The sequence below is a fragment of the Micrasema longulum genome, unplaced genomic scaffold, assembly GCF_059751315.1.
Source record: "Micrasema longulum isolate JH-2025_06_02 unplaced genomic scaffold, ASM5975131v1 h1tg001119l, whole genome shotgun sequence".
Taxonomy (NCBI): Eukaryota; Metazoa; Arthropoda; class Insecta; order Trichoptera; family Brachycentridae; genus Micrasema; species Micrasema longulum.
Window position 1 is genome coordinate 413,694 of NW_028278307.1, and position 27,063 is coordinate 440,756.

The 27,063-nt window shown below is 30.9% G+C and overlaps 1 protein-coding gene across 2 annotated transcripts in view; it reads right to left on the bottom strand.

Annotated features, from left to right (window-relative positions):
* Positions 1-26,484, bottom strand: part of LOC148276960 (D-beta-hydroxybutyrate dehydrogenase, mitochondrial) — a 144,904-nt gene extending 118,420 nt beyond the window's left edge. Inside the window, exons 1-2 of one of the 2 annotated variants that reach the window (XM_088233554.1) lie at positions 26,368-26,484; positions 7,485-7,806 (exon numbers count right to left, since the gene is read on the bottom strand). In XM_088233554.1, coding sequence (XP_088089680.1) covers positions 7,485-7,760 — 276 coding nt within the window. In that variant the 5' untranslated portion in view covers positions 7,761-7,806; positions 26,368-26,484. Of the gene's footprint in view, positions 1-7,484; positions 7,807-26,112 lie in introns of both variants that reach the window. The other variant, XM_088233555.1, reaches the window with a different exon arrangement.
* Positions 26,485-27,063: the final 579 nt, after the last annotated feature.

Sequence of the window (27,063 nt, forward strand, 5' to 3'; positions counted from 1 at the left end):
GAATAAATATAAGGTAGGTATGTATTAAATAAACATGTTAGATTGTTCTTAGAATTTTAACACGGAACCTAATCTTATACGAGTATCTTCCATTATATTTGTGTTTATTTTACGCCGGTGTCTTTCGGAAGGAGCTCCGGCGTAAAACGACATTTACCTGTACTTGGCAATACTTCACCTTGATGCCCAATATCCTCTGACTCTGGCGAACTAAGTCACCGAGAGGGTAAAGAGTTTAAAGTAGCACAGCTACATCATCATTATTTAGCACCCACATCCATGTGTAAAGGACACTTCATCGGTAGACCAAATGCAGCGTAGTTTGATCGTCTGCTACTTAGTTTAACGCTTTAGGTTCCAGTCTAGGAAATATGAAATATTGCAGTAAAAAATCTTAAAAATCAGTATTTCACGTCCACTTTGCCAGGGATCGAACCCAGGACCACAAAAATGATATGTGAAAACGAAACCACTACAAACCGAGTCAGGTTTATCTCCACTCGATTCTCATTCAAGAATTTTACTTGGGAGCAGCCGTCGAGTTAGAAACACTAATTATATTACACATGGAGAACTTTATTCTTATACTGAGCCGAAAGATCAACATTGCGAAAACCCATCGACTGTGCAAGACTTCGTTCTTTGAATTCCAAAATACCGTGACTTTTCGAAATAAGTCTTCAAACGAGTAAAGATTTTCAAGTACCTGGAGGTATACGTATCGAAAATAGCAGCTATAAAAAAATATTTTTATTGGGTCGGTGGAGAAAAAAAAAAAAATAATCGTTTAAAACAAAGTTGTTAGATTTATTTTATTATAATGAATATAAAACTCACTTAAAACAAAAAATGTATCTTTATTTAACGTTTGTGCCTTGAAATACACAGTGTTTTCGAATTTACCCTATGTTAATGCGTTGTTGCGTATCAGTGAACCAAGTAAAGATTTCCATCTGTTGTATGAATTTTAAATTTGTTTTTAGCTAAACATAAAATATCTTGTCGGAACATATTGTATGCACAAGGGACTGTTGAAATTGAATGTCTTTGGGCAAATTAGTGTTCACTGGCGGGACGTTTATTTTGCCTTCAGTTTTTGATCTAGTGCTTTGGTGATGATGAGTGATGTTTTGTTTTTATAAATATCTACCAAAAGTGTCTCTATAAACAATTGTCTTACATTTAGTATTTTGGCTTTACTAAATAAACTTTCCGATTCACAACGGAAAGGGTTTTTTTTTTATAAAACTCTAACAATTGCCTTGTGCATCTTTATTGATGGGTCAAGTATGGTGGTTGCAGCTGCACCCAATTGAGCTCTGACATAGTGAAAAATAGACAGTCCTCAAATGTTAAAAATATGATATTTCTTAGGGACTTAAAGCAGTAGATATATTTTTGGAGTTTGCTAGTTAGCGCTTCAGTACAAGTCTTCCACCGAGGTTTATCGTCTAGGATGGTACCTAGGTATTGTAACGTACACATAAAGCAAAGGTTATTTAAGATTTGAATGGACTGTACCAATTAAAAAACATAAATGAGTAACACCTAAAATGAGATGGACTTTTGTTTTATTTTAATGAGAGTGGATGTGTCGCCATCAAAAAACCATTAAGCTATTTTTATATAAAAGGATCATAAGAAAACTCGAATAAAAGGTATTTGTGTCAAAAGTTTCATCCGAAAAGTTGTAAAATGTTTCTTTTTCGTATCTGTGAACTTTTTAGCAACTTCTAACAGTTAGTTATTTGACTTTCAAAGTTCAAAGCTATCTTTAGGTTATGTTAACTACGAATAAAAGCTGTAAACTTGATTTAGGTTTAGACCCACTCATAGCATTCTGTGCATCAATATTCACTGATGTTTGATAATAAAATAAATCAGAATATAAAATCTTTAAATGTGTACGATGAAATTACTAAAACGACTGCTTGGCAATAACATTTAAATGCGTTTCGTATTAATATTGAAACATTCTAATCTGTTAAATTAAATATTTAATGGCAATTTATATTATATGTGTCTGTGAAGGTATTAAATAATTTATTTAATATTTATTTGTTAACATTCTTGTATATGTAGGTAAAAAAAGTGTTTTTATTTGTTAAGTGTTTTTGTAAATTTTTATGTGATGTTTAAAATGAATTTAGGGCATGTTTCAAAATTGGATCAATGAATATTAAAATACACTTTCGTCCATTTTTTACGCTTTCCGTTTTTGTGACTTTATTTAAGAAATAAACCCAAAATCTATGGTTTTATTTAAAAACCACATCCTATATACATTTATTTAATTTAAATATTAGGTAGACAAAAACGTGATGACTTTTAAAACAACTTTTGTCCTGGACATGGGTTGTTTTAAAAATATTTTTTTTATTTACGACTTATTGTTAACTCAATATAAAAAAAATTAAGAATTGTGAAAACACATCAATTTTTTTTGGTATAGTATTCGACTATATGCAAAATCTACTCTTACCTTATATACCTGTACAAGATGAATTATATCGTTTGTAGTTATGGGATAACATATTTGGAATTCACAACTTAACCGACAATAGTTCTATGTTTTATGATTATCTAGATCAGTGTTTCCCAGCCTTTTTTATGCCATGCCCCACCGTAATCTTTTCAAAAGTCAGATGCCTTACCGGCATCTTTTTAAATGAAACAGCAGGTAAATTTTCAAATCATCTTGTAATATGTTTGTAAACATATAAACCCCTAACGAAATGAAATAAAACCTATTCTAATACATATGTTATAACTGAAGTAATTACATAACAGAAATTGAAAATGTAATTAATTAGAATAAAATAAATACGTGTATGTTGCCCTTTATAGACACGTCTTCCGCGCATCAATATATCTATAACAATGTACAATCAAAATACCACAATACAATTGTACAGCTTGGGCCCGGTACCAATACAACATCTACAGCTACATCCTGCACAGTTTCTGTGTTTTTAGATAATTATTGAAATTGTAACGGGTTTCATTCTAGTTTAAGTACAATTTAGCGTATATTTCAATTTTGTACATCTCAGGCATTTTTTCATATGACCGATGAGTATTCCGCTTTATACGTGGAATGTCAACGTGTCTTATCTCTGAAGCGTGGTGTCCCACCTTTGAGGCCTTATGTCCCGCCGGTGGGGCGTACGCTCCACCGTGAGAAACACTGATCTAGATGGGATTGCTAAGAAGGGAGCCATTTTGGATTACATAAACTAGATTTGCCTGAAACTATAGAGGAGCAGCATTTGTATTCGCATGGATAAGTAGGCCAAAATAAAAACTAATCAATAGTAAGAATGTGTTTAGTTTTGGTAGAAATTAGAAGATTTATTACCATTTTTGGTATTTAGCCATTCTTTTCTCCAATGCAACCTTTATTATGGTTCAATTAAAAGAACTGCAAAACAGGGTTTATCACCCAAAAAAATATGTAGAAATAATAGTCAATTGTTCTGTCAAGATAAATTTTACAGTTAGGATGGTTACTTCAAAAAAAATAATAGGTATAAGTTTATGATGCCCTGATTTTTATAACCAAAACGTTAATGTCATAAAGAAAATGAGCCTGTAGGGTCCATAGTCCATAGTCGATGACATACACGTGTAAAATTAGTTCACTTGAAGTAAACTAATGACCGACGATGCAATGTCATCTTTTTCTATCGAATCCAATACATTCGTATAATGCAACTCTTATAAAATTACACGCTAAACCGGGAGCATCGTTCTGCAGCACATTCACACCGTCCCTACCATGAAAAAATGAACTAAAAAGGAACGTCGTCTATAAAGAGACCACAAGACGCAGCCAAAGTCAGTCAGCCCGTTCAGTTAGTCGGCCCAACAAGTTCAGTTCACGTCAGACCAGCTCAAGGACGTCACTTAGTTTCAACATGTAGTTCAAGTGCAGTCTCTTCAACCCATCATCGCCGCTACGCTCGTGCTGTACAACTAAGTGCTGTATCTTATTCGCCATGCAATAAATACGCATTAAACAGCAACCTCGTGTCTTCTTTGTCAATCTTTAACTGGGTAGGAACTCCAACCAATCCCTCAACTACTTTATCTTACAAGCCAAACCACTACACTACACAAGAACAGAAAGTTTATTTTTTTGTTTGTTCGTATATGGAGTTTGAGTATTGCCAACTTTCTCCAGGAGCAGGTATCACTCACCCGTTTATAGGAGGACTAATTTAACACAGGTTTTATTGAAGAACTGGGACGATTCCGCTTTAAATGCCCAGACAAAAGCATGTCCACTAGGACAAGTTTTGATAAATATAAATAAAATAAAGAATACTAAAAAGTTAATCAAGTGTATTGAGCCATCCTCACTACATTTTTATAACTGAATAATAAATTGGGTGACTAATGATTCTGGGAATTTACCAGAAATAGAGCTGTGATAAAATAAAATTACTAATGATACCATTTTAATAATTAAAAAGGTTAATTGTCAATCTTGCGTTGATTTTTAAAACAATCTAGGTCCAGCACAGTTTTTTCGATTTTTCAAAAGGAAATAATCAAAATAAATTGATAGTTCAATGACCACCAGCTGTGTTTCATCAAAACGTAAAAGACTGTACGAAAATTTCTCATTTTATAATTAATATCAGGAGGGATACAGTTTTTTTTTAAATTATCTTTGAACCAACATTTATGGACAAAGTCTATTTTAATAGTCATTTATTCAATTGTGTAAAACGTTTCCCTCAGCACGCAACAACTCAGTGAAAAAACATTTATACTAGACATTGAGCTACAATTAAATAGATGTGAGATGTTTCATATGGTTATTTTTGGTTCAAACGATGTTCAAAATGTTTCAAACAATTGACAAACGTCACGGAAAAGGGGCAACGAGCGTTGTTTCGTCATGCCGCATCATCATTGCCGTGCAAAACGCGTTATAGAGTAAAAAAAACTGACTGTCTGTGCCGATTCACAATGAATTCAAACCTGTATGTCGTGCTCTTTTGCACTGCTTCACAATTTGCTTAGCGTATACAAAAAAAAAACACTTGCGGACCAAGAGCCAGGTTTGTTGCTACTTACAAATAATCTTTTTAAAAGGAATTTTTTTTTCATTTAAATTCTTCAGGATTATATATTTTTGAACTATGGCCTGAATAAATTGAACTATGGCCTAAAAATCTGAAACCAATCGGCACATTAAATTTATCAAATGAGTCTGCACAAACCAAAAACGTAATTAACTTTTTTAACGCGAAAAATCACACAGTTAGTGATTCAAATAATGAAATAAATTATTATTATTATCACAATTAAAAAATATATATTTAGTCTTAAAATAGTAAAAACATAATACATAACTGTGGCTAGTGTCTCGGACTCACGGACCAAAGGTCTGTGATTTGAATCCTACTCTACCCCAACTTGATTTCATTTTCTAATAGTGATTTATTTACAACTAGTTGAAAATGGTCCTCAAAATTAAATATTTGGGTAAATAATAAGGAGGCAAATATTTCTTTAAAAAAAAAAAAACATAATTTAATATTTACCTGTAGCCACACATTTTAATTTCCTGATAAGTTAGTCCGATTTCCGAATTTATTTAGTGATGTAATAGTTTTAAGTTGATTAGGAAGATAACAATAATTTTTTATTCCGTTTAAAACAAAACTATTTTGACTATGACTTTTGACCACGAATTTTTATATTATTTTGGCATCTGATTGATTTTTTAAATTGGCAATTCATCCTATGAAGGTTTATTGATGGACTGATTGACTTATTCACCTCAAATTCTTTTATTATTTCTTTTTTGTGATTTTGTATAATATTTTTTTTTATTGTAAAAATGTGTACTAAATGAACTTTAAATCATTTATATAGATTTCCCGGAATGAATATTGAGGTTTCTTTAAAATTACCTAGATAATTCATCTTTGTACTATTTTAAAAGGATTTAATACTTTGGCATATGCATCACCCAACCAATAATACCATATTGTAACAATTTTCTCTCCGAAGAGATAAGGTTAGGTTAGGGAAAAAATATTCAGCTAGATTATTCTCGCCTACATTAATAATAGTTTCAGGTCTTATGTTTCTCAAAAGCAAACAGATAGATTAAAAAAATGTAAAGACAATGTGGATGCTTAAACATGAGAAGAAAAACAAATAAATGTTAGATAGTTGTTAAGAGTGTTTACAGAAACAAGCTAACGACAGCTTGCCTACTAAATACCGCGCACCACATTTGTGTGCTGAAATAATGTAATTCAAAATTATATAAAGTCCAACGAAAATTTAAATGATATATTAATTTTAAACTGCATATTTCTACATAAAAAAATAATTACATTTTTTTGCTAAACTCTTTGAATTTACATACTCTGGAGGATCGCAAGAACTTACCTAATATTTTAAACTAAAATCACTAATTCTAAACTCGATTGTTGCAAACTCCTGGATTTAATAAATATTAATATACAAACACGTAAAACTACTTTTTCAATTGTCACCTTTCTTAAACCAAATACCTTTATCATTCACTTATACCGCGTAAACACAGACTCTCATATTGAATTTTTTAACTCGAGTCTCTGTGAATTCAAATCATCTCATTATAAATATTTTATGATATTCTATACCTATAGTAACGATTAACGATTAGTTTGTAAAAGCTACCTTCGCTAATGATCTGCTGTTGACTCATTAAATGTTATTTTTTATATGTTTTGTATGCTGACATACATATATTTTTTGTATTATTTTAATTTTTCTTTTTATATATCCATGTTTTGTTATGGTATTTTATTTTTGTATATCTAATCTAACTCTTATTTTTATATTTCATATTGTAAAAAGCACTTGTGTTGTGCAATAAATAAATAAATATAATATGTATTTCATTGGATTGAGGAAGACATGGAAGAGAAAACGCATTTTAAAAGTCTTTTTATTATTTTTGGAAGCCACCAGATATGTATATCCGACACCGGATATGTAGATCCGACTCCAGATATGTATATCTGACACCAGATTTGTATATCTATATAAAGGCTAAGGATATAGCGAGAAGCTGCATTTGATGTTCATTGGGATTGGGATATGCGCAGTAGAATAAATGAGAATCGACAACATTAAGAACAAATATTATTTTCATTATATTTACCAATGATAAAAACTGGGTAGTCCAGTGATCAGTAATAACTCAATGAGATTTCAAACCCTTATGGTTCGAGAGGAATAAATAAAGGTTATCCTCCTTGAAAGGGAACATTCCCATTGCGATTGCCAAGCATCAAGAAGATTATTAAAATACTATTTATTACATCCGATTGAAACATTTCTTCAGTTGGATGAAGACAGACGCCACCAATAACAGCCAACGATAGTTCTCAAAAATGTTAGTTCTCCTCTTTTGTTGCTATAAATTTTTATAGGAATCTAATTTTAGGGTAGTTGAAATGATTCCACCTTACCTTCAGGTTATGGTAGAACCAAACAGCGCCAACCGTGGATATAGAGAACCACAGAAACAAGGTAAACGCCGACACTTGTGATATTCTCAGCGTATTCAGGAAGGTGGAGACCAGGACTGCCAGCGCGTGGCAGAACAAGATCGGGGTCAGGCACCTGTCCACAATGTCCCACGGGATCTCCCGAGGGGTGTTGGGGTTCCGCAGCATGATAGAGCCGCGGCGGGAGGCCCGGCGGTTCTTCAGGGACGTCCTCCTCGTGACGTCGGGGGGTGCCATCGTGAAAGATTATTATTCGTGGCTAGGAATGTACGGTTTACCAGACCTGGAAGGAAAAATAAATTTGGTAAATTCCTTGACATTTCGTGATCAGATCGAAACAGTTTGAAGGTTGCTACGATTTTTTCCGCATCATAATCATCATTCCCCTTTCCGCAACCATTGATCCACAGGACGCAAATGCAGTGTATTTGAATAATCTGTTAAAACAAAGCAAGGTGATCAGTTGTATTGCAGTTTAATCCTTTGGTTTCTGACGGTACAAATTTGTCCTGGATCAAAAAAACTCTACATATATTAGTTATACATAGATTTCTTATGTAAGAATAAATTTCATGTAATTTATCACACTTAGTCCATATTTAGACGTTTTTTTAGTAGTTTAAGCTAATTTGAAGTAATACATTTTTAAAAAATGACTCCCGATGATCAGTTTTGCGTAAAGCTGTCACCCTTTTAGTTGCGTTAAATTAATACTCCCTTAAAAACCTCAATATTATAATTATTTATTTATTCTAATTTTTATTTATTTAATTTTACAATACGCCCAAGGAGCATTTACAAAAATGATAAAATTAAGTAATATATTTTTTAAAGTTTTTTTTTTGTAGACCTAAATGTAGAAACAGAAAAAGCATGCTGCAATGCTAAATCAAAAGTGAAAAATATGGATATAAAAAAATGTTAGAATTAAAAAGCAAATAGTTAACAACTTGTAAAAAGTTTAAACAAAAAAAATGTATTTACAAATTAACTAAAAAAGTAAATTTACAGTTACTATATAAGATAATAATTTATAACCATATTATGGTACACATATAACAGATGGAAAGAAAGTTTTTTTCAGTGGTTTGATAATCCCTGACTTAACACGGAATTTTCTAACAAGTCGGGACATAAAAAAATATATTTGTGCTCTATGATAAAATTGTGCATTTTCTGCATTAAATATGCATTGAAAAAAAACAGCTTTTTGTGGTGCAATTCCTTGACATTACAAATTTGAACCACAATTTTAATTCCGATAAATAGTTTTTTTTTAAATAACAAGAAAAATACATAATCGCTTTCGAGCTAAAAATCATTTAAAAAAAAATAAAGTTAGCAAACTCTTCTAAATCTATGTTCAAGGATCAAATGGTTAAACTACAATCAAATCAATATTTAACCATCAATCTACCAAGAATCGAACCCGAGACCTCAATAATGTGTATTGTATGAGAATGTTTTATGTATCTCGGCGGATGAAGAAAACAGTTATGATTGTGTTATAGAACCAGAATTCTGAACAAGAGTTTTTCTTATGTAAAAATCTTAAATAAAGAAATCAAGTAGAGACAAGTCTGCCTAGTCGTGTAATGATTGGCGCGTTTACCTACCATATTTTATTTACGAAAGAAAAATCATGGCAATTAAATTTTTTTAAAACGTGATTTACCTTTTTATTTTGTTCGTTGACCCATGTACGTAAAACGTTCTGTTTATTTGTTAGTAGAGTCAAAATAGAAAAGCAAATCTGGCCCACTTGTGCCAAAAATACAGGGAAATTCTTCAGATTAGAAAAGTTGGCAATGACGAAATACCCAGTTTTTACGCCATGAGTAATATTGATGTTTTGGATGTTTTTTTAGTTTCAGAATTAATATCTAGCACAACAAAATTGAAAACGTCATCTTGTAACTTTCTGTGGACGATGAAACCTGGCATAATAAATTATGTTTACTTTGAAGTTTTGACAATCGAAAATATATTAGATTCAACGGACATTGTATCGCAAATGTATTATGTGACATCCTAACGTTGCTACATAAAAACTATAAAATTATTTTCCCCATTAACCTTAGACCGTTTTCTTTTTTTATATAATTCTTTAGAAATGACCTTTATGATAGACAGATTGCCCTCGACAAACCGCACACTGCGTCTAATGTCAAATATCTCTTTGGCGGGTGCCCACATATAAGAAAAAAATGCTTGTTACTGAAGTTTTCGGCAAATCTTAATTCTTAATCTCCCAAGGGAGGAAATTTGGGCTGTTTAAAAATATTTTGACATTTTTAAAATATTGTTGATTAAGCTAACTTGTATAAGAAGAAATCTGTATAAAAATACGAATTTAATGGAAATGATAGAATACCTACATACGAAACTGTAAGTGTAACTGTAAGTGTAGTATATAACACATACCTACTGCAATTTAATTTTTTTATTTGTCATTTGCATGAATGCAGATTCAAAACAAAAAACCGTAATAATGTTTTTTGTTAATATATCTTGATAAAACTCCATAGTTACCAGTCTTGGAGATGCCTACTTAGGCGAAAGCGCTCGTTGGTCAAAATAATAAGTTTATTTATAATTTTATCAAAATCATTGAAAAAGTATTACATACTGCCGCGGCCTTTTAAACCGATAAGGATTCCACGAGCGAAATCGAAAAAAACAAAATCCCAAATAGTGTTCATTTTATACATTATCTTCAAATGTCATTTTAAAAATCTTTAATTTTTATAAACACACTTAAAAGTTTTAATCAATATCTTTAAAATTGTAACTTAGGTGAACATAAACATCTTTAAATAGGTTCACTGAAAAGTTGATGTTTTCAACATACGATAGTTTACGTAGCTGCCATCGATATGTATTTATTAACGGGCATTGTCCATTTATACAACTCATAGGGATAAATATTACAATATAAAAACAGTTAAAAAATAATGAAAAAAGCACTCACAAACGTAAGGGACATCAAGACAATATATGGAGTATTTATTTAGTGCTCGTATAAATTGTTGTAAACTTAAACCAAAAAAGTAATTGGAGAATTAAGGCCATAGTTTGTTTTATGCTAATTGACGAACAGTACTTTATCGTTTCTCAACTTTTCTTCCTACCCATATGTATGATGTTTAACAATATACAGTTCAAAATGTCAATATGAGAGCTTTATTTTTTCCCTATTATGTGTGTCCGCGATATAGGTAATATGTGTGATGTTTAACAATATAAACACATTTCATCAACTAAATTGCCGGCTTAAGTTTATATAACGCAATTTTTTCGCTAAACTATTCGCGTCACATTGACTACGTGATAAAATGTGACAGTTTTATGAATGTCCCCATTAGTTATTATACCGCGGCCGAGGCACACCTTCATCGGAGAAATGCCCCGCGGCTATTTCGGTCACCGCATTTCCCTCAGTTACTTTCACGTACGCAACTTTTTCCACCATTTTGTTCCCAAGTATTAAATATTATGTATACAACCGATATATGCTGCGCAGGACTACAAAAAAATGATAAACTCCACACTATGCACTGAATCTAACATAAAATATAATTCTAATTTCTTCTTGACGTTTAGTGTAATTTTTCCTATATACGTTTAGTGTAATTTAGTGTAATTTTTGCTGTATACCTTCATTATTACTATGTTTCATTCTAAACCAGTAAATTCACAATTTGCTAGCCATATAACAGACTGTTGTCTAGTTACGGTCAACTGTTTTTTTCTTTCTTTCTTGTTTCTCTTCTCTTAAATATACATATAAATGAGCGAATATCTGTGCATCTTAATAAATAAATCGATACATCCCAGTAAAGATGGAGTTTTGGTGAAAAGAATATTAAGCTTTTATTTGTCGTTGGTGAGTTTACATGAACACTGATATTTGAAAATCCATATTTTCTTTGATGAATAATTATTCAATTAATCAGATATTGCAATTAAGCTTAGAGTAAGACAAGACTGTGTATTATCGCCCTTACTATTTAACTTGTACTCGGACAGGATCTTAAAGAATGCTCTCTGTGATGTCAGTAGGGGAATAAAAATGAACAACGAAATTATCAATAACATCAGATATGCTGACGATACTATTATTCTGGCTGAGAACGAACGTGTCCTTCAGGAGCTCTTTTGTGAAATTGCCGAAGCTGGTAAAGTAAAAGGGCTTAAACATCAATGTAGCTAAAACATAGATGATGGTATTTAGCCGAAACTTTAACAATAATGCTTTATTGCAACTGAATGGTCTAACAATCGAGAGAGCGACTGACGTTAAATACCCCAGAAATCCAATTACTTTTGATCTGGACCCAAATAGGAAATAAGATGCAGAATAGAGAAAGCACGATCAGCATCTGCAATGGCATGAAATTATTCTCCCGCAGTAATAGTCTTAATTTCAAACTGAGACAGGTGATGGTCAAGTGCTCTGTATGGTCAATACTGTTCTACGAGGTTGAAACATGGGCTCTCAAGGTGAACTCCATGAACTGATTAGAGGCTTTTGAAATGTGGCTTCACTTGAGAATGCTGAGAACCCCGTGGACAGATTTAGTGACCAACGCGGAGATGCTGAGACGAGGCAGTGCCGAGAAAAAACTAGTGTCATCAATAAAATAGAGAAAACTCGCATATCTGGGCCAAACATGCGCTTCTACAGCTAATCATGATGGGGAAGAACGAGGGAAAGCGTGGAGTCGGAAGGCGACAGATGTCCTGGCTGAGAAACATCCGCGACTGGACTGGTTGAGGCGCTGTTCCAGTTGGCACAGGACCACGGAATGCCTACTCTAGATTGCCAACGTCAGGAGAACCTGATATTATGGGCCAGAAAAAGGAAGAATTTTTTTTTTTTTTACTATTTTTGTAAAATCTAGAACTATCACGTCAACAAATCACTTTCAAAAAAATAAATTGCATTATTATGATTAACTAGAATATTTTAATTGTTGGTACTATTTTTGAACGTGTTTGTAAATAACTCACTATTAAGAAATAGGAATCAGGTTGGTGTAGCAGGGTTCAAACCTCGGACCTCTGATACGCGAGTCCGCAACACTAGCCACGGGACCCTAACCCGATTCACTTTAAAGTATTCGATTGTTCAATGTGAATAAAAAAAATTGTTAAATGAATGATATCCGTAAGGGTTTATAAATAAATTTAAGATAAAAGGAATCTATTAATTAAATATAAAAAAGTATATTGAATATGCGAAAATGAAGAACGACGCAGGTCTTTATAAATACTCGTAGTTTCGAGAAAGGAGTGGGTGCTTTCATTGTAGTCATTTTCAAGTTGAGGGACGAATTTAATTTATGACTATTTAATTTACTAACACAGAACGTAGATATTTTTATTTCTCTTCTTTGTGTTATTTTTCTTGTTTTCATTTAAGTTATTCTTATTAGTATCATTATATTTATTAAAACGAAAAAATCTCGCATAGGCATGGCCTGGGCGTGGGTATATTAAATTTGGAATACATTATAAAGTCTATGGTGTAGATACATATTAAAAATAGATATATAAAATAAGAAATAAAAAAGGAGATTCTTAGATAAAAACCCAATAAAATTAAAGTAGATAATAAAAGAAAGACAATTTATGAAAGCAAAGAAAACGTTTTTCTGGAAAAGAAATCATTGATATTTGTATTTGTGACCCAGTTTATAAATAAAAAAAAGGGTAAATTATCATTCTCTGTCGCGTGTTTAAAGTAGCAGTTAAAAAGTTAAAGGGCCAAGATAATGGCGTGCCCATGTCCAAGTGTTGATTTACAAAATGGAATCTCGAACACTTTTTTTTCTTCATTGAGCGGTTTGAGTTTTGAGAAAACAAGTGCTGATGATTTACAATATATTTTGGACATCATATAATACAATTATATTTGCTTTCTGTCAGACGAAAATTTTTTACAATAAAACCAAAAAAACAAAAAGTGTGGAATACAAATTAAAATATATAATTATATTACAACAGGGATGAAGAACATTTTCGAGAAAGAAATATGGAAGTTTAGGCATTAACAGAACTTATGAATAACGAATGACAGGTTATTTATTTATTTAAACACTTTTTATACATATGCAGTTTACATTCATATGCATAAAGGTAGGAATGTTGCCTAAAAGCAATTTCTTCCTACTTTGGTTAGCCAAACCGTTCAATTTGAGAAATTCAGTGAAATATGAACATATTGTCGGTACTTGTATATTTAAATATTTTCATTACAGAAAAAAATGATTGATTTAAAAAATAAAAATTCCATTAATTAAAAAAAAAGTAAGGAAAAAAACGCAAAAAAGTAGAGAAATAGAGAGGCGTTTACAAAACAGATAGGAAATGTTTATGTAGAAGTCATTTATGCAAAGTTGCTCTAGAAACATTTCGTATTTTGTATTTTTCTTTTTTCACCACAACAGGCCAGGAGGCCTAATAATAGTGGCGAATTACATCACAGAAAACCCAAACTTGAGGGTTTTTTGTTCTCATTGGGAATCGAACCCAGAACCTTGCAAGTTTCATGTATAAAAACATTTCTCCACAATATCCATATTGATTTTTGATGAATTATTCTAAATCTACTTAATATATTTTTATCGGTATTCGTGGCATGTGATAAATAGCGTTTTGAGGATGCGGCGGTAGAGCCGGTTTGGACACGTGCTTCGCATGTCTTAAAAGAACCTACGTAAACCCCCGTCGTTGCGTCTTCCTTACATCATCATAATGAGGAACTTCAGCCCTACGGGAAATTAGATACAAAAAATGTTTTCTTAGGCGAGGTAAAAATTAGAGCATTAAATTGTACGGCAAAGTTTCTTGAAAATGTACGAAAAAATAATAAAAAAATATTTAGTGAAAAACGCACTACTTTGAATGACGTCACTGGTTCATGTGAATCAACCTATGATCTTAGAGCTATGGAAGATTTCCGGTCTGCTTGTTGCTTCTGGACCAATGGGAAGAACCGAATGAGAATAAGTGGAAATGAACCTCTGACGTTACACGCGGAGTTATTTCAGAAATAAAAAACTTTAAAAAATCGTAGGGCTGATAATACGGTATACAATTTTTTTTAAATTTTTTTTTTACTTAGTTTAATAGTCTATTAACAAATAAGAAAATTAAAAAAAACCACCGAACTTTCTCATTGTAACCGCTCACTTCCCATTATAAAACCCAATCATTATTTTTTCTTGTACCTAATGGGAAACACTTAAGCAGTTCATAATTATATTACTGTGTGAGAAAATTCTGGATTTTTTACAAAGTCAATTTAAAAACCGTATAGTAATGTTTACACGTGGATAATACAGTAAATATGACAACATTGTCTTGTCTCAGCTCCGTAAACAGCCTTGACCGCGCAGGACAGAACAACGGGATAATACGAAAAATTTGCCGCAGTTCACACGTGAGTGCTGCGGAAATAACTATTTATTTTTTACTAAGATGTGCGAGTATTACAATCGTTAATGAACGAACTAAATACGGTTTTTTTCTGCCTCCTTTTTTCGGTATATAAAATGTGCGGATGCGACACGTTCGCGTGGGGCAAATCGCTATTGACACAAGGTCCTGTCCGTGCGTGTTTACGCAAGGGTAATTTGGCAATGTGCAATTCAACATGTAAATAAGATCCAAATACACAATACGTTAGCAAATTTATATGTAAAATAATATGATAAATACATAATTATTTTAATTAAAACATAATTTATTAATTTAAACCCGTTGTTCTCTGAACATAAATTTAGTAGATTTTTGGACTATTTTTTTTTCTAATTAATTACCAACAATATGGAAAACGCAAATGTTAAAAATTATTATTTTTTCACTTAAATTTCTTATTTATTTATGTTTTTTGTCTCATTTAATGTTTATATCTTTTGCGCAATTTATAAAAACTTAATTGGTCTTTTTTCGTTAAAAAATTGTTGTTTTTAATACTTATTATGTATGACTGTATGTTTTCTGAATACAATAAAATAAAATAAAACACTTATTGTGCCGCGCCTCGTCCTTACAGCACCGTTGCTGAGGGTAATCATTGTTCCGTGTAGATAGCCTGCCCGCCTATCTGGTTGGCGATGTATCGGAGCTTTTTTCCCCTACAAGTTGCTGTTTACACGTGGACAATGGTCGAGTCCGGGGACAATACAATACTGTATTGTCCACGTGTAAACGGCTTTTGAAAACCAACACTTCGGTGACAAAAGCATGCGTCATTACATAATTCAAAGTAAGTACCTTCTTATTATTTATATAAGAAACCGAATTTCTTGTATCTAGTAGCTAAATACAAACCACTTCGCCACAAGGCTAAGGTTGACATTGTTAGAACTCGCTAATGAGTGGGTAATTCGTTTTCAAAGTTACTCCCTTGTTCCAAACCTATGATTTCAGCTGATATCAAGGCTAAGTAAAATGATTTTTGTGTAGCTTATAAATTTATTTTCGTCACAACGGGGTACAAGTTTGTTAAAGTGATAAAAACTTACTGAATGTTGATTTTTGACTACACTAAATTATATTCTAAGGGTTGTTTATTAAAGCATGTTGGTTTTATATTTTTGTGCTACAACTATGGTGAAGGTGTAAAGTGGGTTTTGCATGTTAGTTAAATTAGTGTCCTGACAAAGAGACAGGTACGTCTCAAAACCGGAAGAAAAGTCGGTAAGTGGTTATTCACAAATACATAATAACATTTAGTAAAATGTTTGACGACACAGTTATTGATTTATATTAAAAATATCTTTTTTATTATTCTTTTAAAACAAACGGCACTTGATGCCTTTTACGTATTAGTTGCTAATAAAATCATTAACATACATGTAAGAAGAATTATTAGTAATAAATAGCATTACAAACCAATTAATACTACACTAAGCAGTTATTTACAAATAAGGAAGTGAAAAAAGATAAAAATTATATTACCAGTAATAAAAATACTGATTAAAAAAATTGTAATCTGGGAAAAGATGTATTTTGAAACTGTAAAAAATATGATAAATACCTAATTATTTTAATTAAAATATCGGTACATAAATTGAGTAGATTATTGAACTTTTTATTTTTAAATGATGATATTAAAAGCTTGAAAACGATTATACTGTTTGTAGTTTTTTTATATATGAAAAAAATACTAGAACAAATTTGTACTAATAGGGAATTGCATTATAAAAAGTTGTCATTTTTCTAATACGATGTATTTACAAAGAGAATGAAAAACCTGCATTATAATACAAACTACAAAAGTACATAAAAAAAACCCAATTGCCATCATAATAAAAGGAGAAAAGGGTTAATAAATAAGAAATAATTTTACACGACCAAACGAGTGACAGCTCCGTGCAAACCTGATCCTAAGGAGTTATTTTTTAGAACTAATTATTTAAAAATGGCCGAAATCAATTAAAAAAATGTTGTCATTAGTTAGTTAGTTACATCGAATGAATTCTAATGTAAGATAAATATGAGTTATTTTACACCTTGACTAATTTGTACCGTCGCGTCGGGAGCAAAGAGTTAACACCATCATGTTTATAAAATAATGTTGATTGATTAATAAATCAATTTCATTCAAGATCATAAATTGTGATCATCATATCATAAATTGTGCCGTCAGAGTATTAAACATTCTATATATATTTTTGCCTTACACCTATCAGCACCATCATAAAGTGTATTCGTACCCATCTGAAATGCAGCGAATTTATACGTATGTTTTAAATAAATGTAAGATAACAAATCAAACATTATAAATGATTGTGAAAAAAATCATTAAAATAGAATCTAAGGCCTCCATTAAACATCTGGATCACATAATTTTGGACAATAACATATATTTGTCTTTGCTTATTATGTATTTATTCATTCGTTTTGTTTCACATTATGACAAAAAAATATATAATAAAAATAATGTGACCTCACTGGGGTGGTTACCCGTGCCGAAGTTGGTTAAAAATATATTTTTTACGTGTGAGAATAAACAGAGACAGAGAAATTGCAAAATATTTAGTCAGTTTTTAACACAAAGTATTTATGTGTATATTTAATTTCGGTATACCTATATTATTTAAAATATAAAACGAAAAATTAAATAATAAAAATAAACTATATATTTGTGGAGCAGGTGATTCAATATTGGTTTGGGTGAATGAGACAATCTATTTCACTTCTACCCAGCTCCACTATCCATTTTTCATAACCTTTTTAAACACTTTCTCGTTATTAATGGTTTTAATGGGCAGTGGAAGTAGGTTTTAGATTTTCATTGCATAATACTCAAAATCCATTTGTCCGAAAGTGGTATTAGTTTGTATTTGTTAAAATTGTCTTTTTGCTGAGAATATAGTGATTATATTAATCGTATGTATCATTTTATCGTTTTATTTCTAGTTATATGTAACTGTCTAAAATAATATGTTTATGCGTGCTCCATTTAAAGATTTAAAATGAAATAATAAATAATATTGTACTTTTTTGTTATTATCTTTTGGATGTTTAAAATGGACTCAGTTCGTAAATAAAAAACAAATAAAATAATTAAATCTATTGCACTGTCATCTTTTTTCTCAACTTTTAAAACTGAATTATACGTTTTGTAAAATAAATAACCACAAATAAAGGGCGGAATGATTAAATGCTGTAAAAATAATGAAAAAACACATTTAGTTCGTTGATATTATATTACATTGTTTTAATTAAAAACAAATTAAAATCTTTGAATTTCGTTTTTTGTAATGAATGTGATTTTAGCATTGTAAAAGTAAACTGAAATAAACACTCACGTGAAATCGACGCAGCACTTGTTTGTATTTCATAGAGCTATTTTTACTGAAGATTGAAGTTTATTTGAACAAAGAGGAACATTATTGAGAAGGAATAAGGAAGTCTTTCTCTCTTTCTCTTTTTCTCAAAAATCAAATACAATCTAAGAAAACCGTACGGACGTACTCCAAACATTATTTTTCCTTTTTTAATTCAAATAATTTATTGACGATTATTGATGGAATTCCATTGTAATGATGTTATAACTTATATTTATATGCAAGTTATTAATTTAAAAATACTCGGTACACGTCGACTTATTTATTTGACCAATTAGCGCTTTCACTCTTTAATGGGCACCTTCAGACCGGTGAATATTATACAGTGTAAGGATAATTTATACAAAAATAAGTTAAAAAAGTTACAATACGCAATATTTCAATCGAAAAGAGGGAAACAAATTATTGAAACATGTGTTGACGGTGTACTTTAGCCCCCTTTAGTGGACCCTGGCATTGTAATAAAACAATAAATGTTTTTCATAAAATAGAATCTTCTCTTAAAGTACACCGCCAACACATGTTTCAAAAATTTGTCTTACTCTGTTCCATTGAAATATTGCGGATTGTATCTTTTTCAACTTATTTTTAGATTTATTTATTTTATTTATAAATTTATTGCAAAAAATTAGTACACATACTTAATAACAGGGAATCTATAAAAACTAATTAATGTAAAATGAAAACGGAGTATTCTCCGTTTATGATAGTCTCCATCTAACATAGCTCAGCCTGTTTTAAGATGGAGATTTTTTATCTTTAGAGCATAAGTAGTCCTATACTAATAAAACAATAACATAAAAAAGAAAAACTAAAACTACTTAATTATAAATGCCTAACTTATGAAATGTAAGCAATTAAAAATCGTTATTATACAAATATAAAGTATATATATGTGCCAAGAATACATGTTACTTAAACATAAATAATATAGTATGGTAGTATATAATAAAAATCAATATAAAGTAATGAAATAAATAAAAATATAAATAATATGCGTACTAATTAAATAAAGTACTACGTGTTTTGATTGACACATATTTTTCAAAAAATATCTTTCGCTACACTATTTATATGTGCAAAATGTACCTACACTCAAATAATAATTTGGTTTTATATAAATGATCCTTAAACTGTATAATATTCACCAGTCCGAAGATGCCCATTAGAGGTAAAAGCGCTAATTGGTCAAATAAATAAGTGGAAGTGTACAAGTATTTTAAATTAATAACTCTATGTAAATATGTATTTTTACTGATTAACACAACCGAGGTAAACAAAATCACATGAAGTTAGAAAAAAGTTTATTTCTAAGGGAAGCAATTCTAGCCATGGACACCGTGTGCAATGAATAAAAGTTTCGGAGTTTTGCGTCAGCACTACAGTGCTTTAGGCAATTCCTCGTTAGAAATATACGAGCACATTATATCACTCCCACTGAGTACTATATCAGAAGACTTCCAGAAAGATCTAGCTGTATAAAAATAAAATAATTATTCCAGTAAGACATCTGATTCTTAGATTGAGAATATGCACAACAAAATGTACCAGATTCAACAAAGTATATTTTTAAAACTAATAATTATTGTTATCATCATTAACAAATCTGCATAAGGCACTTAATTGGTACTCCAATTGCAGCGTTGAATCACTTGTTTTATTTTTATTTTATTTATTAATTACTTAGGTTGACATTATTTCAAGAAATGCCTAGTAGGAGGAGACCAGTGCTACGGCAGACTAACGAAAATATTTATTTATATTGAAGCGGAGAGTGAAGTTTTTGAATTAACGTTATCAGGTTGCCAACACTTAAACACCCTTTTAGTTGGCAAACCTGATACAAAGCTAACTCCGCTCTATTTGACACTTGAAACTTGAAAAGACATCGCTCTTTGCATTTCTTCTCGATCTTTCGTCTCTTCTACACGAAGGGCCCTTGCTCAGTTTTAACTATATTGGGAATTCTTTCTGATAAATTATACGGTGATATGGAGAATAACTTCAAGTAATAAATATTATTGTAAACAATAATATAAAACTGGTGATCACGCCAGGGTCACCATTTAAATGATATTGATTTGCGAGTGTAGATTATAGTTATGTACATGGAATAGATTTGAAATATTGCATTGGTTTTTTGATTTTTTTTGGTTTTGAAATTATACCGCCCGTGACGTGATAAGTTGTAATGAGTTGAGCTGATATTTAAAAAGAGTACCCCCTACGTATGAAATCACTCTAAAATATGGCTTTCCGGAACCGAAAATATAATCACAATACTTAAACCGCTGTTGACCAAACCTTTAACGATTTAAAATCGTTTTTTATAAATGTTTTCATACATTTTCGAGAAACTTCGCTATTTAATTAAATGCTTTAGTTTTTACCCTACGCAAAGGAACATATTTATTACCAATTTTCCGTGCCACCAAAATTCATTATTAAAGCAGAAAAACCAATATTTTATACTAACGCATCTTCTATTCACACATTTCTATTGGTTTCTTTTTTTTAAGTTAATTGTGCAATATATTTTCATATTTTTACTTATCAAGTTATTCTAATTGGTAAAAAGAGATTGAACGTGTGAATCAAACGGCTTTGTATCTCGACGCAAGAAATCTAAATTAAATCAACACGAACGTTTCGCTTTCAATCAACTGAAAATAGACACACCAACACGTAACAGCCGTGAACACGATGTTCCAAAACTCAAGGTATGGTAAATGCAATCATTTACAAGATTGGAGCATCTTAAAGTACAAAAAAAATCTTCCCACGTTCGTGTTTCCAATATTATTATGAGGCGCAAAAACCGTGGAGACTAATAGCGACTAAGCGGGAGACAATATAGCCTTCAAAATGTGGTGCAGGATTTAATGATGAAAATATCAGGGACAGCCAGAAAAATGAACGTCTCCATACTGGAGGAACTAAACAGAAAGTTCACTTGTTGGCCATATGCCGCCAACGCATTCTGCAGTTCTTCGGACTAGACGTGCCCCGGAAAATCCGGAGAAATAGTAATCACGGGCAGTGTGCCAGGACGAAGAAGTAGAGGCAGAGACATATATCGCTGGATCGATCAGGTGAAGACAAAGTCACATGCGAGTTGCATTATGATAGCAATATTAAAAAATCAAATATAAATGCAGGTCGATCAAAAGTAGTATACACCCACCTTAACACTACTACTACTTTTATCTGACTATTTGAAAAATTGGAGGAAATTTTTAAATTAAAAAATATTACAGACACTTTCTGGAGAAAAAAAAGAACAGTCAAGACAGTGAACCAATCAAGCTAAAAACAATTTTTGATTTAATCGTCACATAAGTTCCCGATAAAAACGTTTATGTAGAAGTCTGAACTATTTGAAGATTGACGTCTTTATCAATTGATTATTATTGAAAAAACATATTCCCACTTTCTTATGCAAAGCACTTTGATGTTTAGAAATATTTTTATTTCATTATTATTATTATATATATTATATTATTTTTTTGTATTTTTATGATTCATGCATTAAAATCTCTACAATAAAAAGTTATTATGAAAATCCAGGCAACTACAGGGTGCACGAGCTTTCTATGGCTAATATTAGCACATACAAGTAAGTGATTACTTTACGATTTCAGTAACATGTACAACCGCCTATGTTTGAATATATAAATGTCTTCCATTGTTTGTGGGAAAAATTCTTAAGTTAAGTTTTTCTAATTTTGAATTGTGTAATATATTGAAGTATTCACTTTATGAGACATCCAGTATCAGCAAAGATATTTTGATCAGTTACTAAATCAAAATATTCCATCAACTTATAACACCCATTAGTTTATTTCAAGGAGTTAATGAAAGAACGAAATAATAATCACAAAGTTTCAGTTAAACTGAAAAGTCTGAAAACTTTCAGGAATGTACTAGACTAATATACAATATAAACATGCGGCTTTTAGTCTTACCGCGCTGAATTACGTATTAGTAAATTTCATTAAACGTATTTCAAAAATGTTAGGCGGTATTTTAGTAAGCTATTTATTCTGTAATATTTTTCTCACAAACCCCTCATTTGGTTAAATTTATATTTTTGATAAACTTATGTAAAATGTAATTAAGCTCGTATCAGTTATCAATATTAAAAGTGTCAATTGCTAGCATGTTTTATATTTTACGAAATAGGGTATTAGTAATAATTTTGGTATTACTATTAAACGATATATTTATTTTGAGAAATATCAATATAATAAGTACACATTCCTGTTTGAGAATGAAACTTTTAAATACAATTTATAAAAATATAAAAAAAATCATTTTTTACATGTTAAAACACAGAATGTGTTTCAAACATAAATGTAATTTTGGTATTTAAAATGATTTTTTATACCCCTTCGTATCAACAACTTTAACATAGATCCGTTGATCAATTTTCTAAGATTAAACGATAATTTATTGTTAACTCTTGTGTGGCTGTGATGTCACACCAGTCGACATAGGACACAAGACTTAATATACCTCTCTTATTTTTTTAAAAGATGAATTCGTATTTTTCGTAATCTTCAAATGGACATTTTTACACCCGATTTAGAAAGTAAAATTTGTATAACTATGCTAAATGTTAATAACAACAATATTTATCCTTGCTACGCGAAGAATAAATGTCCGCTAATTCAGCAACACATCTATACATTTACCTTAAACAAGGGAGAGCACAAAGATAGAGCACATAACAAGAAAAACAAAGACGCTGTTTTACGGCAGGTGTTGTCTTGTTCTCTAAAACAGATTCAGTTTTCAGTCGGTTGATGACAGTGATGGGGAATGCACGCGCGTAACATAAGCTACTTATTTGTAAGTTTTAATTTATTTTGCTATAACAGGGCTAAATTATATGTTTATTCGCATAAATTCTGGAAAAGGAATTAATTAACATTATGTCTCCAATTTTTTTTTTTCAATGTCTGAACTTCAGAATATTCTCTTTTACTAGTGGTAACACAATGTTACATCGCCACGCGCAAATAGATTATTTACCACAGTCTTTAAAGAGTTAAAGCATTAAAAATATTTTTTCTTATAATCCTTAAAAACAACAAATCTCTGAATACGAATAATTTATTTTGTTTTGGTGATATAAAACCACAATGCTAAAAATCTACTTAAATCTACTCTTTTTCTACGTTATTCACATTCTAACATTATTATTTTTTTTTACACCGAAATGTCATTCTTTTATATGGCCACGTCACACGACACTATTCAGTGTGAGTAAATTTACTTTTTTATATCGCGTTGACCAACAACACAATAGATAAATAATGTGTATATTAAACTGACCAATCCACGGTTAACCTGCCAAAAGTTTTTTAATATGGGTGTTTTCACGCCGCGATCTGCAAGTGAAAGTTGTCAAATTTTCAGGACCGGTCGGGCAGTCAAATTGGTTTTGTTTGCATTTTGAAGTTTTTACACGCCTGTATAATTTTAGACTGTCGACGTTTCGACATCAACAAGTTATGATAGTCAAAATATTCCAGAACTCTTTTTTTGCGTTTACATCTCGATTTAAATGCGGAGAGGAAAAATATTTTTGTATTATTTTACACAAACATTATTTTACAAACAACATAATCGCGTATCAAATCTTAACATAATATCATGCCTTTGGATAAAATGAATAATTGTAAAAATAATCCGTCATAAGATTTAAAAATAAATTGCTATAGTGGAAACTTAGAAGAGAATACATTTTAAAGTATTTTTTGCAATTCAGAAATAAATGAAAATGAAATTTTACATCGTAGAAAGCTAAGTTATACGTACTTAAAAAATATTTATTTGTTTTTTTCAGGTCAACACAGAGTTTTTCTACCCTGCTGAGCCAAAAAATCGAAACTGAAATAAAATAATTTTGCGTTTAATTTTTTGCAATACATGAGATATTCTCTTGTTAAAAAAATATTTAAAAAAAATCAAATCAGATCTGCAAAGCATAAAACAGTAATTTAATGTCAAATTTGCTATTCAACAAATATGACTTATTTACTTTTTCACTTTTTTTGTGCGCCTCCACTCGTTGTGAGTGATTTTATTTATTATTTATTTTATTTTATAAATTTATTGCATAAATAAATATAAATATTTAGTAACACGAATCCATATAAAACTAGTGAATAGAAAATGAAAACGGAGTGAATAGTCTCCATCTAACATGGCTCAGCATGTTCTAAGATGGAGATTTTTTAACTTTTAAAGCATAAGTAGTTCTTTACTAATATAAAAATAATAACAAAAAAAACTACTCAATTATAAATGCCTAGTTAAACAAATGAAAAAAATTAAAAATCGTTATTATGCAAATATAAATAGATGTTATCGTTATTATAGATATATTATTTTGGATTTATAGCCTTAGCTTAATTTTATATAATGTTGTTATAAATAAAATCAATTGTTGACTACGTAAATAATGTTGAATATTTGAAAATGTGTATTTCAAGCGCCAACCTGTTATGATTTGTTATACTGTATAAAAAAATAAAAACTTTTTGTTTTCATCCAATTATTATTTATTGAATTAGTGACCAGTTTCGGAGCTACATGGGCTCATTTATCGAGTTGCAATGGAAAATTGAATATAAATCCAAATTTGTATTTTTGGACTAGAGATACTGTTCAAATTTTAAAATATGATTTACATTAAATTCTCAATCGTACCTCGATAAAGAAGCACGCGTGGCTCCGAAACTGGCCGGTAATTAAATGTTGAAAACAACGTGTTTAAAAAAAAATTAAAACTTATTTTTTCGAGATTTGTTATATGTTCAATACTCCCTTGGGCAATAAATTGTTAAGATTGATGTTAAAATAACGAGCACACATAAAATCTTAAGTTTGTTAAAATAACCGAAATCATAAGAAAAGTATGGTTTATAATGAGGAAGTTCAGTGTTTATTTATATTTTTTATTTAATTAAAGCCAAAATAAATTAAAAAAACATTTCATCGGTGCTATGATTTTTTAAAGTTTTGTAATTTTGAAAATTTTCCGCACGTGACGTCACAAGTTCTCTTCTATGAGTTCTCCTGATTGGTGAATTGGCTTTCCATATACCGGAAATCTTTAGCAACACTTTATAATTGGTTTATTCGGAAGGCCCGTAGACGTCGTTTAAAGTCGTTCGTTTTTATGAAAATCTTTTTTTTTCGTAAATTTTCAAGAAACTTCGCTGTTCAATTTCATTCTGTATTTTTTTACCGTGCGTAAGAAAAAAAAATTGTATTCAATTTCCTGCAGCATTGAACTTCTTCATTATAGAATAGACACTTAATTTGCAACTGTATTCTCGAACAATTTTATCATGTTTTGGTAAATCAAAAATAAATAAAAAAAAAACTCTCTCATAGAATAATATGTATAAATAACGAATATGCAAAAAACAATTCCTTAAATTAAAATTTAAAACGAAGAACGTTAATTTTAGCAAACAACCACGATCTATAAATAAACAACATTTTTTAATTATTTATTAATAAGCGTGTAGTGTAAAATTCATTTCAAAATTGTATATATTATGTACAAACTTGACACCAAAAATAATACACATGAAAATAATGTTCAATTCACAAATATAAAGTGTATTTAAGACCCGATCGCGATGTTTCAATTTTTTTAAAATAATAAGCATAAAATTATTTTCAAATATCTTTGTATAGGAACTAACATCAAATGTTGGTAGGAACACAATGTTTAAATTCTAACACAAAATAAACTGCACGGTAATAGTAGAAGTTCGAAAACTTTTTCAATATTCCCGAAAATCGTTTGAAGTTCACGAGAGCCTGGTGTTGTAACAACAATTATTCACACGATCTGTTGATTTGTGCACTGCATTTAGGCGCGTTGACGGAAAGGGCAGGGTACGGTCGTCACGTGACCGCATCACGCCGCGGTACGCGGGAAAAACACAGAAAAATACCTTTTGTGGATAATTGTCCGATAGTTTGTAGGAGAGTTGGCAGCGCCGGCGTTCCGAGTATTAATGCGGTCGCCGCCCGGCTGCGGCAGGGCCGGCGCTCAAAGGTGACCAAATGCCACTGGTAACAGGGCTGCCAGAATTATTAACAAAAGATTTTTATAAATAAATTTAAATTTCTCCAGTAAGAACATGATAGGATGAAACAAAATGGACGGCTACATAGAGTAAAGGTTTAGGTGGATGCCTCATGCCCGGTGAACCCGCGGCCTATGCCAGTTATATGTCCGGGATCTTTCGGAATCCAGCCGAAGTGGCTTCGTAAATAGCAGACGTGTCAAATGGAGATGCCTGATGCGTTATTTACCTCAGTAATAATCTAAGCAAACCAAATTCGAATCAGGTTGTGGTCCCGTGGCTAGTGTTGCGAACTCACGGATCAGAGGTCCGATGTTCGAACCCCACTCTACCCAAACTTAATATCCATTTTCTAATAGTGAGTTATTTACAAATCGTTGAAAATAGTCACCAAAATGGAAATATTTGGGTAAATTATAAGAAAGCTAGTATTTCTTTCCATAAATTAAAAAAAATATATAAAATGAAAAAAAAACTTTTATAAGACATTTACAACGAAGCCGAGATATAACAATTAAAACAATAATTTTCGTATTGAGTGACGTTAGCAAGCGATATTCA